At 55.3% G+C, this 16,845-nt stretch overlaps 1 protein-coding gene across 1 annotated transcript in view; it reads left to right on the top strand.

The window, feature by feature from the left end:
* Positions 1-16,459, top strand: part of CMIP (c-Maf inducing protein) — a gene marked incomplete at its 5' end in the record, with an annotated part of 76,557 nt that extends 60,098 nt beyond the window's left edge. The window contains 10 exons of the mRNA XM_037040326.1: positions 337-363; positions 648-696; positions 3,149-3,256; positions 5,693-5,809; positions 7,356-7,496; positions 8,221-8,268; positions 9,600-9,746; positions 10,500-10,605; positions 11,975-12,045; positions 14,525-16,459. Of these exons, the coding sequence (XP_036896221.1) occupies positions 337-363; positions 648-696; positions 3,149-3,256; positions 5,693-5,809; positions 7,356-7,496; positions 8,221-8,268; positions 9,600-9,746; positions 10,500-10,605; positions 11,975-12,045; positions 14,525-14,578 (868 nt within the window). The remainder of the gene's footprint in view (positions 1-336; positions 364-647; positions 697-3,148; positions 3,257-5,692; positions 5,810-7,355; positions 7,497-8,220; positions 8,269-9,599; positions 9,747-10,499; positions 10,606-11,974; positions 12,046-14,524) is intronic.
* Between the last annotated feature and the right edge of the window lie 386 nt (positions 16,460-16,845).

The raw sequence follows: 16,845 nt of genomic DNA, 5'->3' as shown, positions 1-16,845 counted from the left end.
TAATTGTGGAACAATTAACAAACACACCTGGGTCCCCGGTGACCACGTGCAGGCACAGATGGTCACATACATCCAGTTAGCTCCGCCTTTCCGGTTTACAGGTGAGGGCTCTGGGGTGGTTTGGGGGCGTGGGGGCTCAGTCCACTCACTCATCAAAGGAGGCCTTTGTTTTGCAGCTTCAAATAGGAATAAAATGTCAGTGGTTCATTCTCAGCTTCCTCTTCATTCTTCGAGTCAGATACAAAGCCTAGCCACCCCCAGAGGAAGACCTCTGGGTCCTCGTGCTGTTTCAAAAGCACCCCACTAACGGCACTCTTCCCTTTGTGTTTGTTACAGAGCTCTCGCACATGAGAAGTTCACCAAGTGAGTATTTAGGCAACGCCCTCGTTACCTTCTTCCGAGTGCAAATGTCTTCTGTCCTGAAGTCATCCCCCTCAGCCAGCTCTCCTTCCGGCCGTTGTCTGTCCCATGCATTCTGGGAGGCGGCGATGGCTCCTCTGGGAAGTTCTCCTGCCGTACACGTCCAGACCCATCCAGGAGTTTCCTCATCCCACCAGCTCAGCTGGCTCCCCTCCCCTTGGCCCCCTCTCCTCGTCCACCTAAGCCAGGCCCCTTGGAATGACTCTGTCCCCACCCGTCTCTTTCAGGGAACTGAAGTATGTGATTCAGAGGTTCGCTGAAGACCCACGACAAGAGGTGAGGCCTTTCTCCTCGAAGCCTGCTGTCAGGGCTTCAGCAGGACCCGTGTGGGCCTCTCTGTGGCTCTGTCAGGACCTGTTTGTCACCCATGACATTCAGAACAGTTTACAAAGGCTCCTTGCCTTGTGCATAAACAGCCCCGCCCAAGCCTAGGCCCAGCCCATGACGTCAGTGTTTTACTGTAAACTTGGGCTCACCAGAGGTGGTTCCCCTGTCTGGCAGCTTCTCAGATCCCAGGCCGTGAGTTGGGGCAGGCAGGCACAGGATCTCTCTGCTGGCTCTGAGAGACGATTGGACTCTCCAGGGTCTTGCCGTTCTGAGAACCAGCAAGAAGTCTGAGGTGGGCTTTGTTTGCGAGCAGCGTGGTCAGGAGCCTCCCTAGGGGACTCTGCTGTCCCACAAACAGCTGTCAGCTGCTTCCCGTTGCATCAGCGTGACTGTCATGTGTTCACTCTGTGTCGGGCATGCACGTCTCCTCCTGTAACCCTCATGTGTAACCCCAAATAGGTTCTGGTTATCCCCCCGTTGCACATGAGAATCCCCCTCCTTTCAGAGTTAAGAAAACTGCAGTTGAGTTACATTCCCAGGGTCCCACAGCTGGTACATGGTGAGGCCGGATGTGAACCCAGGGAGTCTGGCTATAGAGCCTCAGCAGTAACCAGCTCTGCAGCGGGCACACTGGGCCAGGCAGGGCTGTGGGGACAGCAAGATGCTGGCACCACCCTGAGGAGCTCAGGCCCCCTTCTTTGTGCACAGGGTTCCTGGCTGTGGGTGGTCTGTCTCCTCTCTGCACATGGGTTCCAGGATATGAGGGGGTCTGGCCCCAAGGCCAGGGGGAGCACCAACCAAGCAGAACTGGAGGATAAGGATGGGCAGAGGAGAGAGCGAGTTATTCTCCACAAGTGGATAGTTTCTTCAAGCCATGCTGTAAAGCCTCATTCTAGAATGTGCTCTAGATCTAGTTCTAAAACACCATGATTGTAAACCCTGATTCCACAATCGATTCTCGGGCCTAATAGGAAAAAGCAGAACTGGCAGGTGGAAGCTTCTAACTGGTGGCAACCAGTGATGGTCTCCATTGTTCTCAGGATTCTCAGAATTCCCCTGGGAAGTGAGCATATATTTCAGACACAAACTTTGAAGGTCAAAGAATAAAAGTGGCACCAGCTGCTTCCCAGAGCAGAGAGGCAGAGCCAAGTGCTGGGAGGGAAATTTCCGAGCCAGGATAACATCCGTGGGCCCAGGGGGCTGCGACAGTGCCCCCGCCCAGCAGGCGCCTCGCCCTCCTGTTGGCCACCTCCTTTGATTTCCTCTCCTGTTTCTCTTCCTCTCGCTCCCTCCACTCCCCGTTCCTGCTTTCTCCCTCCTAAATGAAGCCAGAGTTGTTTTCTTATAAGTAAATTCTTTACTGTATCTGGCAAATAGGTTTCATACTCCTGGTTCCTTACTTCTTTGAAGCCAATAACATTTGACATTCTTCCAACACGGGAAAATCAAAGCCCCACCTCCTGTCTTCTGTTTACTCGGGTGTGGGTCTTCATCCACTGAGTATCTGTGAGTGAGTGACTCTTGGCAGTGAGCCGCCCTTCACTCCTGAAGGAAATGATGGGGCACTTCTCTCAGCCTTGTTCTGAGGATGGGGAGGAGGAGAGGAAAATAGAGGGCTTTGTCTTTCTCTCTCTCTCTATGCAGTTACAGCAGTGGCTGGGGTGGGTGTGGAACTGTTCCTCCCAAACACGCACCCGTGTTTGCACACATGCACACCCACGCCCAGCCATGCTGACACATGTAGCTCTGGGAAGGAGGTTGACAGCCACGGTGAGAGCTATGCTTTGGGCACTAAAATTCTCCCCACCCTGGAGAGAGCCCCTTCTAGGGAGAGGCGCAGAGACTCAGAAAGAGGTGCAGATGGGGCCTGCGAGGGGGTGGCAGAGTCGCAGCAAAGGGACAGTACCCGCAAGGGTGAAGTGGTGAAGCTGGGGAGGGAAGGAGGTAGAGGTAGTGGAGAAGTGAGGGTCAGTAATGGGGGAAGCAAATACCTGAAGAACGGTGGGGCAGAGACAGAGAGGAGGACAGAGGAGAGAGAAGAAATTCCTCTCAAGGCCCCCCGAAAGGCACAGGAGAAAAGGGGGCTGAGTCCAAGCAGTTGCTTCCAGCCTCTCTCGCTCCTGACCTGGCCACAGAATTTTCAAGACTGCTAACAGACCGGGCTGGGCCCTCTGTCCCGCCAGGCAGATGTTGGTGGCCGGAGCCCCTCAGGCGTGGATACCAGGTTTTGCAAAGCACCTCCCATGGGGTTCAGTAGAAGGCTGGCGTCACTAGACCCAACAGAGTTAAATGAGCTTTAACTGTGGGACGCACCGAGCCTTCCACGCTGCGTGTCCAGATTCCGGATCACCATTTTGGAGGGACTGAGAGGCCCTGACCCGTGTGCCTTTCCTCTGCACAGGTCCACTCCTGCCTGCTGAGTGTGCGGGCTGGCAAGGACGGCTGGTTTCAGCTCTACAGCCCTGGAGGCGTGGCCTGTGATGACGACGGGGAGCTGTTCGCCAGCATGGTATGTGGGGTGGGGCCCCTCAGCGAGCGCATCGGGCGCTGGGGCCGCCTCTCCTCTCAGTGAAGGAGAGCTGTCCCGAGCCACTGTGGCCAGCCTGGGAGTTTCCAGGCTCAGATGACGCTGCTGCTGAAGAAGGCAGTGATGACGTCCACAGTGTCACTTTCTCGTTTCTTACCAGAGCAGGCTCTGAGCCAGGGGCTTGAATTCTCTCTCAGTCTCACTCAGTGACGTGACAAGGTGACACTGTTACTCCATTTTACAGACCAGGAGGCTACAGACTGGGGTGTTAATCGTCCGAGCTCACACAGTTCATTTTAGTGGCAACATTAGCAAGGGACCATGCACCTAACGTGCACAGGGATTCTGGGAGGCGCCACGGAGCCGCCGCTCCTCTCAGCCTTGCAGTGAGAAGCCAAGGTCAGGATGTCTGTTCCACCATGCAGGTGAGGGGTGTGAAGTCACCAAACCATCATCTGCAGCCATGGTGACTTTGTACTTCCTTTGTGCGTCGTGTCAGACACCTCACCGGCACTATTAATCTTCACAGCAACCCTACCCCTTAACTACATCTGTGTTGGAATTGTTCCAGAGAGGTGCAAAGGCTTGCCTGAGGCCACACAGCACTTCCGACTCCTAGTCCCTGCCTTGACCCAGGCGCAGGCTGTCTGGAGCTGGCCACTCCTTCCGGTAGTGAAGTGCTTGTCTCCTGAAAGGAGCTCAGACTCCATCTCCCAGGCCAGGTGCTCTTCCAGGTGGCCGGCGACCTCAGGTGTCTCACTGCTGACAGAACCGACTCAGTTCCGCAATCACGCCTGTTCTCAAGCCTGAGAAAACAAGAGTATCAATCAGCCAGACCTGCTTCAGATTGCAGCTCTGCTACCCACTAGGTTGTTGACCTTGGGCTCATAACCTGCCTCTCTGGCCTCCAATTTCCACAGCTGTAACACAGGGAGTATAGTGTTGGCTTCTCGGGGTTACCATGGAGATTCCGAGTGATGGTAGGTGCAGGGTCCAGCACACGTCAGTGCTCGGAAGTGACGGCTGTGGTTATTCCCATCTCTGCTGGGTGGCCATTCAGCGGGGTGAGCTGCTCGTGAAGCTCTCCACAGTGAACTTAGCAGCGTTGTTTCTGCAGTGATGACACATTGAGGCACTGCCTGTGGAACCTTTCTTGAAAAGGGGCTTATTTTTAGGTCCTTTTTCTTACGCACTCGCTCTCCACTCCTCACCTGCTTCCTGACAGTCCCTTTTGAGTGCACTGTGCATCCCGGAAGTGCAGGCCTTGCCTGCCTGCACCTCCTCTCCGCCTCTCCCAGCTCCTCTGATGTCACAGCTTCACCATAGCAACACCCAGTGGTTCCCCCAACCGCTGTGTGAGAGACTCCAGGGAGCTGGCAGCTTCATAGCCAGAGGGACTGCATTTGTGTGCCAGAGTTGTTAATAATGGAGCAGAAAAGATATACGTGGAAGGAAGGAAGCAGGCAGCCCCTGGGATGGCAGCGTGTCATTTCCTTGGAGACGTGTAGCAAGGAAGAAGTCCCCATGATTAGGCCCCTGTTTCTCGCCATGGGTGGGCATTTGCTATTGTGTGAAGTCGGGGAGAGCAAATGAGGTGCTGGGGCCCCCAGCTCTCGGGAATCTCCAGGCTCCTGAAGCACAGTTACCTTAATGGCTGCCTCACATCTAACCCAGGATGGAGCAGAATTTGCCTGTTGGATTTCTGGGGCTGGGGATCACTCAGAATACCTTTGGGCTTACAGAGGGCTTGGGAGGGGAGGCAGGGCTCCCTACCGCTGCATGTCCCGTGAGGCCAGGCCCCTGCTCCCTGAGCAAGGGCTGCCCAGAAGTGTCCACTAGGTTCAGCAGGACTGAGAACCCAGAAGGCTGAGTATCAGCACTGAGTCCCAAAGGCAGCAGGGAGGGGTATTTTGTGGGGGAGGAGATATATAAAATGTACATAATATAAAATTCAGCATCTTAAACCATCGTTAGTGCACAGTTCAGCAGCACTGAGAACATTGGCATTGCTCTGTAGTTATCGCCACCATCACCCGTCCGCAGGACTTCCAACTTCACAAGCTGGAACTGCCCCCACTACGCACCACTGCCCCCACTACGCACCACTGCCCCCCGCCCCCAGTCCTGGCCCCTGGCCCCTTTGCATCTCTGGATCTGACTGCTCTAGGTCTGCTGCGTGAGAACAGTCCTACTGGATTTATCCTGTTGTCACTGGCTGACTTAGCACAATATCCTCGAGGTTCATGCTCATGGGAGCAAGTCAGGGAGGGGTCTTTGGAATCCCCCTGGGGGGCTGGTGGTCATGTCAGGTCTCTCTGTCCAGACAGGGTGTGGTCCGATCCGTGTCTTCTGGTTTCGCAAACCTTCCTCACATGGGATGCAAGCACCACCCTTCACCTGGGCCATCTCTCCTCACAGGTGCACATCCTCATGGGCTCCTGTTACAAGACCAAAAAATTCCTGCTCTCCCTGGCAGAAAACAAGCTGGGACCCTGCATGCTCCTGGCGCTGAGGGGCAACCAGACCATGGTGGAGGTAAGGAGCTGTCCCGAGTCCCTGGCAGGGCCGCTGGCTCACCTGGTCCCTGGGCCCTGTCGAGTGAGCACCAAGCCCAGAGCTACTGTAGGAGCTGGAGACGTGGCAACAGTCAAGGCAGGGCAATCCCAGCCCTTCTGAGCCTAGAGGGCAGGAGGCCTTCACCAACCAGGTCTTTTAATTTCATCTGGAATCTGCATTGTCCAAACGCTGAGAGGAGGTTTCTATACACAGACCAACCCAAATGAGGCCTGCAAACAATAATTCTCACTTACTTTGCTCATGGAGCTTGTGGTTTCTGGGCTCAGCTGCCCAGTTCTCAGTCTGGGTCTCTTGTGGGGTCAGTCAGGTGGGAGCTGGGCCAGGTCACCTCCAAGGCTCTTCATTTGAGTGTCCAGCACTGGCCTGAGAGGACTCAACCAGCTGGGATCCCAGGCCTCTCTCCATGCAGCAGCCGGGGGAGTAGCACTTCCACCCACCGAGGAACACACATCAACCCCAGCCCCTCGTGCCACCTCTCCCTGCCCCTCTGTCCCTCCCACCCCAAAGTTCCCAGAGCCACTGTGCAAAGAGAGGCCAGCCAGGAGCCACATCGCTTTCCCTACCTAGCCTTGGCAGTCAGGCAGCCTCACTGCCCCTTTTGCCTGTTAGAACTCAGTCCCCAGGGCTGCGTTGTGATCTAGGGGAGAGGAGTAGACTTCTGTCAGAGGGAAGAGCAGCAAAGCACCAGAGGGTCCCATGCAAGTGGGAGTAATGGTGGGACTTGAGATGAAGGAGGAGTTAGCAAGAGGCAGGAGAGGGGGCTTGCAGGCTGTGGGGACTGCCCCTGCCAGGGCCTGCTGCAGGAGGCTTGGTGGAATAGGATAGGGGAGGCCAGGGCACTAGAACATAGTGAGTCCAGGGGCAAGAGGCTCGGGATGCGGGTGGACATTTGTGGAGAGCCGACTGGTGCCCAAAGGTCCTGGTGAGGAATTTGAAGTTTAGTCCATGTGCTCATCCTGAGTGCCTTGTTTGGGGACTGCCAGGGAGAGGCATGAGCAGAGGCAGTGGTGTGAGGGCTGGGCTGGCTCTTCTGGGCAAATGAAAAAGGAAAGGGGATCTCAGAGGCTGAGCTGTCAGCTGGATGCTGGGCAGGGAGAGCTGGGAGGGAGAGTGTGCCTCTGCAGCTGCGCAGGGCCCTCCAGGAGGCAGAGCAGTGCACATGTTCACCAGGCTCCAGTTCAGTGCCGGGCACTGAGGGATAAAGGAGGTGTCTCGTCTTCAGGCCTGGTGTGCATCGTTTCTACGTGTATTTGCCAAAAGCCTGCTTGCCGTGCGCTCACCTGGGCATATACCAGTTTTCCCATGGTACAGATTACGGAAGCAGGGTTGGTGATTTGCATGATGTCACACAGCCAGAAATGCAGATGCAAGAGAGTGGGGCTGCTAATTTTCAAAATAAGACCCTCAGGCCCCCTTTCCAGGGCATGTGGGGCTGCTAGACAGGCTGTTCGCCTCCACCCCGAGCCACAGGCCAGTGATAACACGCCTCCCATGCCCTCATCAGATCCTGTGCTTGATGCTGGAGTACAACATCATCGACAACAACGACACGCAGCTGCAGATCATCTCAACCCTGGAGAGCACCGGTGTGGGGAAGCGCATGTATGAGCAGCTGTGTGAGCGGCAGCGGGAGCTGAAGGAGCTGGTGAGTCCACGGCTGGCCAGCCAAGGCGAGCGGCTGGGACCATTGCACCTGTGAGGACCTCTGTCTCGCTGAGTCCCCTCTGAGATCCAAAGAGGTCATGATTAGCACCCACCAGATACTCAAAGACAGGCACAGAGAGGTCAAGTCAGTGGCCCGTAGTCACACAGCTCACTGAGGCCCTGGCCAGGACCATGTCCTGTTTCACCCCCAAAGCCGCTGTCTGGGCCCACCCTCCTGCCACACATCTGTATGGGGCCTGGCCTTTCCATGCCAGCACATCTCTGTCCACATGCACGCACAGCAGAGTGGAAGAGGTAGGGAATTCATGCCCCTGGTCTCCTAAAGCAGCCCCTCAGCCACTGACTAAGGGGAGCAGGTCCTTGGACACTGCAGCTCCCCTGCCACGCAGGAGGGGTCACTCTGAGACATGGCTCCTCCCCCACTTCCCAGAGGTCCCCAGAGGCAGCTGGGCTGATGTCAAGACCTTCCCTTAGGGGCCTTCATGGACTCACTTCCCCACTTCCCTGATTCTTGGGATCACCTCTGGAATGAACCACCTGTGCTCAAACCTTGCCTTGGGGTCTGCTCCACAGACCAAAGCCACTGTGTTGCCTTCTACAACCAAGAAATAAAAATGAACCCCTGTGTGGTGTTAATCCCGGTGGGGGTGCAGGGAGGAAACTCGGAAGAGGCGGGGTCATAATCAGCCTGGTCTCTGTTGCAGCAAAGGAAAGGCGGGCCCACCAGGCTAACACTGCCCTCCAAGTCCACAGTGAGTTGGTTTTGTTCTCTCTGCGGGGCCAGGTGGAGGGGCGCAGGTGGGCTGACCCTCCCTGCTGGGCATGGCACTGTCTGTGGGAGGTGATGGGGGAGGTGAACTAAAACCCCACAGTACTGCCCGGCTGGTGTAGCTCAGTGGATTGAGCACAGGCCTGCAAACCAGAGGATCGCGGTTCGATTCCCAGTCAGAGTACATGCCTGGGTTGCAGGCTGGTTCCCTGCAGGCCAACTCCCAGCAGGGGACACACGAGAGGCAACCATACATTGATGTTTCTCTCCCTCTCTCCTTCCCCCCTAAAGATAAATAAATAAAATTTTTTAAAAAAATAAAAAAAATAAAAAATAAAACCCCACAGTACTTGAACGGCCGGCTTTTTAAGGAGGAAAGTGAACATTGTGAAAAAGATTATTGTTTATTAGTGTTAATATGTTAACCAGTTATTATCAATAATAATGGTAATAGCTCATTAGTTAATAGCTAATTGGTAATGGTATATTGAGCATTTATGTACCAGATACTGTGTTAAGTCCTTTATCCTCATGACAACCTGCTTAGGTTGGTGCCTCTTACCATCCCCATTTTGCAAGGGATCTTAGTTTCTCATATCCTGGTGCCCCACATCCTTGGCACAGGGCCTTTTTACCTCATGGTGTAAAAGAGGCTGCTCAGGCTCCAGCCATCTTGTCTGTATACCAGCCAGCAGGAAGAAGGAAGAGGCAAAGATGAATATGACCCTTCCCTTTAAGGACCTTCATGGAAGTTCTACTCAACACTTGAACTTTTATATCCTTGTCCCAGCCAGCTGAAACATTTAGCCTTAATTCAGGACAGCCAGGTAGCACCTATAAGCCAAGAATTCTGTCACTGAGATGGAAGGGAGAATGGATATTTGCCTCAACAGCCTCACAGTCTAGGGCTAGATATTCGTCGATCTCCACAGTCCTGAGAGTCCAGGGGGTGCCATGTGTTCCCACATGGGAAATGGGTACAGGCGGCTGCCTGGGAGAGTGGGGTGTGTCTTTGCACACACACACGCCTGTGGGAAGGACTTGGCCTTGGAACACCCCAGTTAGTGTGACTCAGGGTATGAGTCACAGCACTGAAGGCTCTTTCCTCCACCTGGCAGCTGCGCCTCCCTCCCTGACACTCTTCTTGGCCCAAACCACCAAGTCATGTCATCCCCGTAGCTCCTGGGGATTTGCCACCCCCGAAACGGCTTTCTGTGGGGCAAGGGGAAGGAGATGGGGAAGGGGTGTGGGGTGGCTCAGGGTCTTGGGGAGTCCCTGGCAGCCCTTAAGGCCCCACCTGCCCTCTGTTCTCAGGATGCAGACTTGGCTCGTTTGCTGAGCTCTGGCTCCTTCGGAAACCTGGAGAACCTCAGTTTGGCCTTCACCAATGTAACCAGTGCCTGCGCTGAGCACCTCATCAAACTGCCTTCTCTCAAGCAGCTGAACCTGTGGTCCACTCAGGTACCTACTGCCCCTGCACGCTGCTCCCGTATTCTCTTCTGTGCACCCTTCTCTGTGGCTGGCACTTCTGCCCGGAGCCCATGGCCCCGTCCCTGATGACCACACCTTTCCCTTGCTCAGTGGCCACTTCCAGAGGTCAGAGCCTAGAACCTTATGAGGCCCAGGGCAGACACATGCCAGGCAGTGCTGAAAGGCAGGGCCTCCTGTGCTTGTTGTCAGCTGTGGGCCTCTTGTAGTAATGACCATGGGCCATGCTTGCTGCCAGTGCTCAGTATCGATTGTGCTGTGAAGCACTTAGCATGGATGCACATGGGTGGTCTCCGCTTCACCCCTGTGCTGCTTCAGCCCCACTGTCACTCGCATTGTACAGAATAAAACTCGGCATTCTTGTCAGTTTGCCTTCTGGGCCTCAACCCTCTGTCCTCCATCCCCTTGTCCTGCCCAGGGAAAGGTCACTTCACTTCCTGTTCACAGCCCTCCTTGTTAGGTGGCTACACCAACATGCAGGGAGGACCCCTGCCTGACCCGTTTCCCACCAGCAGAAGCTGGATTGGAACCCAGGTTAGGAGAGGCATTTGAGTCTTTGGAGAGAAGTGAGAACAGACCCTGAGGCTGGGAGGGCCGTGGGCCTCAGAGCTGGGTCCCACCCCCATCCCTCTCTCCACAGCTGCCCCAGCCTCAAGGTCCTTTCCTAGGGTGCCTCGGGGGGGCCAAAAGTCAGCCCCCAGGGCTGAGAGTTTCTGTGCCCCACAGTTTGGAGACGCCGGCCTGCGCCTCCTGTCGGAACACCTCACCATGCTTCAGGTGCTGAACCTGTGTGAGACGCCTGTCACTGATGCTGGCCTGCTGGCCCTCAGCTGTGAGTACTGAAGGGACTGCCAGGGTGGGTGAGGCCCACTTCCATCCTTTCATCCATTTACTCATTCAGTTCACCTTGGCACCGTGCACTGTGCTACGTGCTGGGATAGATTCATTTAATCACAAGTGCTTATTGACCACCTACTGTGTGCCTGGCACCATTTTTGGTGGTAGGAACAAAATAGGGTAGGAAGTATCCTTGCCCTCATGGAGCTTAAATTTTAATGGAAAAACAAGAAATGAGTCCAGCCAAGCCCATACCCTCCTGATGCTGTCATAGCCCTGAGGGACCAAGTTCAAGGCAAGTGCTCCAGGACATTGCTACTGTGCTCCCCGGTGTACCTGAGCCGTCACCTGGGAGCTGGCTAGGAGTGCAGGGTCTTGGCCTCTGCCCCAGACCTGCTGGCTCAGGAACTGCTGTTGGAAACGTGCCTGGGTGGTTCCCGGCACGTTGACGTTTGGGAAGCGCAGCACTAATAGAAGGAGCCCCACAATAGTCACTCAAGGAACCTCGAAATGACAATTTCTGAGTCCAATCCCAAGCTACTGAATGAAAATCCTGGGTGACATTGAGCATGGGGGTCTGTATTTCCCATGTCAGCCCCCCAAGGGTTTAGATGGGAGGCTGAGTGCTCAGCTGGGAGGGACCAAGGCAAGCGTCCAGGACACGATCGGATCTGAGTGTGGAAGACAGATACGTTAAGAGTTGGCCAAGAGGGAAGCCTGCTGGACAGTGGCCATGACTTCGACAAAGTTGTTGGCAAATTTGGGGTGGCTGGGGAGGGGTGGGGGCAGGCAAGAGGGTGAATGGAAGGCAGAGAGGAGGAGAGTTGGAGCTACTTCTCTGTCAGTGACTTTGGAGTTGCACCATGCGGGTGGGGACCCCTGGGCCTCACTCTGGCCCCCGGTTCATGTCTCCGGGACTGGGACAGGGCGTTCATGTCTTTAACAGGTTCCCCGGACAACTCTTGATGCAAACAGAGGTTTTTGAGGCTTGTTTGTGAGAAGCCAAGGGCTTAAATCAGCTTCTGGGGTTCCTTTGAAGGGAGAGTGAGGCCCATTCCATCAGGGATGGTCTGGGGTGAGGCATCTTGAGTTCTGGAGACATCTGGTCTGGGCAGTGGAGGGACAAGCCAGAGGGACCAGAAGAGATGGAGGCTCAGAGGGCAGGGCGAGAACAAGGGCCCCGTTTAGACCCACACATGCCTGAAGTGGGTTTTCTGTACCCCCCAGCTGAGACTCTTCCTCCCCATCTCCTAAGCAGGGACCTCGGCCTCTGCAACCCATCCCCCAGCTTGACCATCTTCTACCTGTAGCTGCCCCTTTGGGGCCCCCCAACCTAATGACTGTGCCTGTCTGTTCTCACCCAGCCATGAAGAGTCTCTGCAGTTTAAACATGAACAGCACCAAGCTCTCGGCTGACACCTATGAAGATCTGAAGGTAGTTCATTCCATCCTGCTTTCCTTCCTCCAGCCAACATCCAGATAGGGGTGCTTGGGGGGCATGGAGCTCGGTCTCCAGGAGGAAAGGCTGTTACACCAGCAGATAAGCCAGCAAAGAAAAGAATGGCAGGTAGAAAGAAGTGATAGAGAGCAAGCCAACAGGGAACTGGTGGATTGGAAGCAGGGGTGGCCTATTTGTCGTGGGGGGGTCGGGGCAGTCCCTGAGCTGAGACCCCAGAGTGAGAAGCCCAGGATGCAGGGGCAGGAGGAAGCACCGTGCAGCAGTCCGAGGGCAGAAAGGGTTGCAAGAACCGACTGTGGCAAATGTGACTGGCATGTGAGAAAGAGCCTAGACTGGGGCAGACCCCGTGCTCCCGCGCAGGTCCTGGGAGGACTCTGGAATTCGGCCAGGTTCAGTAGAGAGCCCGAGCGTCTCTAAGCAGGGTAGTGAGTTATGCTGTGTGAAGCTTGTTCTGGCTGCTAGATGGAAAACAGAGTCTCTGAGGGGGAGTGGGAGCAAGAGCAGAAGCGGGATGGTGCAGCCACACAGTGGGAGCCAGGCTGGAGAGAGCATGGGTAGTGGACTTTTGTCTTGGGAGAGGGGCATTGGAGGGACTGGGCTGTCAGCAGCCTCCTGCCACCCTGTCTTCCTGGGCTCGGCACCAGTGCCCCAAAAGGAGTGCACAGGGCTGCGGAGAGAGCTAGCACGCTAGGAAGGAAGGGCTGAGCCAGGAGCATGTCGGCACCCATATGCCCTGAAAGCTGCTTGGAGGGGACCTTTCAGCAGCTCCTGGCTGAGGCCCACCTTCAGGGAAGCCTCCCCGGTTGTCTCCCACCCCCAGCTCAGCCAGACCTGCGGCCTGGAAGTTGTTCCATGGCAAAGCCTTCAGTCTCCTAGGGAGCACCTACTGTGTGTCAGGCCTGTGCTGGGAACGGGGACACTGAGGTGCAGCTGGCTAATCTGTGGCCAGGAGGAAGCACAGCTAACAGATGCGACAGGGTTTGGGGGCCAGCGGGGCAGTGGCAGCCAACTCCACTTACTGAAGCAGAAGGGTCTTCACAAAGAGGATTCTCAAGAAGGAGTTTTCCAGGCAGGGCAGAGGAGACAGCTGGGCACAAGGGCCATGCAGAGGGGAGACAGGGGTGCAGGATGAGCCAGGGCAGAGCCAGCCTGGGTGCCCCCCCACAGGGTTCAGAGCTCAGCACTGTCACCCTCACTTGAGTGCTTGTCAGGAATGCCAACTCCAGGGCCCCCCAGATCTGCTGTGTCCAGATGGGCACTTGGACACCACCCACACAGGCCCCTGTGCTCTCAGAAGCTGGAGGAGCGCTGTTTTTAGCATCCCTGAGTTCAGTTTCCTCCAGAGAGCTAAACGTTGCCGAGACCCAGCCTGAAGGGGCTGTAGTAAGCCATGTGTGAGGAAGTTGCTTTCAGTAGGCATTTTATTTTCAAGCATTTGGGAGACACATGGTACCAGCTGGGCGATTCTGGCCAATGACGCCCAGTCTGCGTGTGGCAGGGGGGCTCAGGGAGGCCTGCAGGCTGCCTGCCTACGGGGAGGCCAGGTAGTGTGCACTGCCCAGCCCAGCCGGGGCTTCCTGTTTTCAAGAGAACCTGGAAATCTAGTTTCTCCTGTGTGGTCTCTTAATTTTAAAAGGTTGGCCTAAATGTCTGTTACAGTGTTGTCCTGGTGAAGGCATGCCCCGTTCGTGGCTGTGTCCTGGCAGGCAGTGGGGGGGGGCGGTGGGCGTCGGGGCCGTTGAGCACAACAGAGCAGCAGTGAGGGACTGTGTGTGGGAGAAGAGCTCACTGGCCAGTGCACCAGGACGGGGAAATTGGGGGGAGTAAAGGCAAGAGACCAGTCTGTAGCCTCTCTGTACAGTGCAGGCTCGTCAGGAAAAAGCCAACTATTTATAAAAGGAAGAAGAGAGCAAGCACAGGCAGGTGCCAGGGATGGGGAGCAGGAAGCTGCCTGAGGGAGTAGCAAGTGCAAGACTCTCCACCGACCGCCCCCCCAGCACCTGCAGCTGAAAGTGGCCCCTATTTCTGCGAGTGGTGAGGATACAAGCAATAGTATATATATATAAGTGAGACTAGCACCCTCTGTAAGTGCAGGACGTCATGTGGGGCCGGGCGCTGCCGGATCTCCGTGCGTTCAGTGTTTAGTCCCTAGCATCATCCTGTGAGCCTGGGATTGGATTTAGATGTGCTTCACAGGCGAGGAAACCGAGGCTCCAAGAGGGTGTGTGGTGGGGGGGGGAGGGTTGTCCAAGGCTGAGCAGCCAGCAGGTGATCCAGAGCTTCTCTGAGGCAGGGACATGGAGTGCCCAGCAGCCTGCTTTCCCTGGGGCCAGGAACACCCTGGCCGCTCTGTGTTCTTTCTGAAGTGGCCCAGATCAGAACTCCAGGGAGCAGCAGGGTAGGGAGGGCTCAGCTGGGTTCTTGAAGGGACCGGATCCTTCTTGCTCCCTTGCAGGCCAAGCTCCCCAATCTGAAGGAGGTGGACGTCCGCTACACAGAGGCCTGGTGAAGGTCCACTCGGCAGGAAGGAGTTTGCAACTGCAACACATAACTCTTGACTAATTAGCCGTAGAGCGGCCAGTCCTGGGGCCCCACCCCAGCATCCTGGCTGCGAGATAGATGGGGGAGTCTTTCTGGGGGCAGAGGGCGCTGGGGGAGGGGGTGGGAAGGGGGTTCATACGTACGCCCAGCCCCTGCCTAATTCTCTTAGCTTCATAATTGGAACCTTGACCTGATCTAAAATGGACTTTGTAGCAACCAGAGGAGCATCAGCGGGTCGGGGAGGGGATGGGTGGGGGGCTTGGGAAGGGGGGACCCTTTGTGGATTTTCTTTGCCTTTGTGTTTAATGCCATGTGGGGAAAGTCAACTCCGATGCCACCATCACACGACCCGATGGGCCTCCAGGGCCGAGAAGGACGCTTCCTTCCTCTGAGGCTCCTGCTGAGAGCTCCCTGCAGTTGGGACAAGAAGGTCCAGTCCCATCATCCCACCCGTCCTGTGTCCTCGCCATTGCTATGCAAAGTGATTCTTGTTGTACATAAGATTTAAATAATGCGCCTATTTAAGAAATGTTGTCAAATTGCAGGTCTGGGACCTGCCTCTTATTTATGAAGTCTCCGACCCGCCCACCGCCCGCCCTCCTGCCCAGCTGCCCGCCCACCCGCCCCTGGCATTTAGTACTGTAAAAACCAGTCGGCTGTCGGGGGAGTGGTAGTAGTATTGTTATTTTTTTAAAGGAAACAGACAAAAAAAGAATCTCCTTGGAAAATTAATTACTTTTTAGTTATGGATTCTGTATGCTAATGCTCTCTCCTCGTCTGTCTTTCCGTCTGCCCCCCACCCCTGTGGGTTTCCCTGGTGTCTCCAACTCCCTCACGGGGCGGGGGTCAGGCTGGGGAGGACGTGTGGCAATCCCACATCACAGTCTTGCTCCTTGAGGTCCAGCTTTCTCTCCACCCTTCACACATGTGGAGTGGGGGGCGCTAACCTGTTGTTCCCCATCCCTGGAGAAGAGCTGCCCCACCCTTTCCCTGAAGAGCTCCCACCTCTGGTGGCCTCTGCTGTCCCTGTCCCCGACTGACACTGCGACCTGTGGCCTCCCCACCCTCCTGTGCTCCCCGTGGTCTCCTCACGCATGCTGCCTCCTTGCATGGTCTCCTGGGAGAAGAGAGAGACGTCACCTCCACCCCGACTACCCCCACCCCCCCCGAATGTGACCACTGCTGCGCAGATACCTTTCTGTCCCCACCCACCCTGAGGACAACCACCTCTGTTTCTTTTATAAACAGTCGGCTTTTTCGTAACAAGCCCTCACTGTACAGAACAGCCCCTTTACAGTTTACTTGGGGTCCCCTCTCCCCCAAGCCCCTTTTTCTGTTGTTTTAGCACAAATACGCCCCTTCCAGCACCTCCAAACCCAACCCTCAGTCAACGTAATTGTTTTATATATATTTAATCTTATTCAATGGAAACCATGCTTTTGTCGTTTTATACTTTGCTAGGTAGACTTTATTACCCCCCAACTATGCCCTCATTTTTTTAAAAAAGGAAAAAAAAAAGAAATTGGGTTTCAGTCTTAACTCATTTTACGTGCCAGGTTTTATTTCGTGTGCGTGTGAGTGTTCCGTTTTGTGTTTCGTTTTTGTTGTTTTCCGTTGTTTGGTTTTATTCTCTCCCCTCCAGTCCCATACTTTACAGCACTCTGGTGCGGGAAAAAGCAGAAGCAAAAAAAAAAAATTTTTTTTTAAGGAAAACAAAGAGAAGAACTAAGACATGCCACCTTTTCCCTTCGCACTGTTGCTTTCCCTGATGGTTATACTACTGTCATGTAGCTGTGTTCAGAGATGTGAAATACTTCCAGGCAAAAATAAACTGTAAGTGACTCATTGACATGTGGCCTTTGTGTGGCTTCCAGGGGGTCTTGCGGGGCAGGATAATGAAACCTAGGCCAAGAGTCGGGACTCACTGCAGAACCTAGTCGCCCCCTCCAAGGGGTCCATGGCGTCTCATCCTCAGCACTGTTGACATTTGGGGCCAATCTGGGCATCGTGGGATGTTGAGCAGCACCCTGGCTTCAACCCACTAGTTGCCAGGGCACCCCATCCCCAATTGTAACTGGAAATGTCCCCAGATGTTGCCCAGTGTCTCCAGGGGACAACCCCCCGCCCCAGGAGGAGTCCCTGCCGTGCATCTGGACTGCTGTGCAGCGGGGCCTCACAGAAGCTCCTCAGAGGAGTGTGCCTTCTCCCCACCTGCCAGGCCGGAATGCGCAGGTT

This window comes from Sturnira hondurensis, unplaced genomic scaffold (genome assembly GCF_014824575.4).
Source record: "Sturnira hondurensis isolate 20B ecotype Veracruz unplaced genomic scaffold, ASM1482457v3 Scaffold0002597, whole genome shotgun sequence".
Lineage (NCBI taxonomy): Eukaryota > Metazoa > Chordata > Mammalia > Chiroptera > Phyllostomidae > Sturnira > Sturnira hondurensis.
Note: the sequence above shows the minus strand (reverse complement) of the source record. Positions and strands in the feature narration are given on the sequence as shown.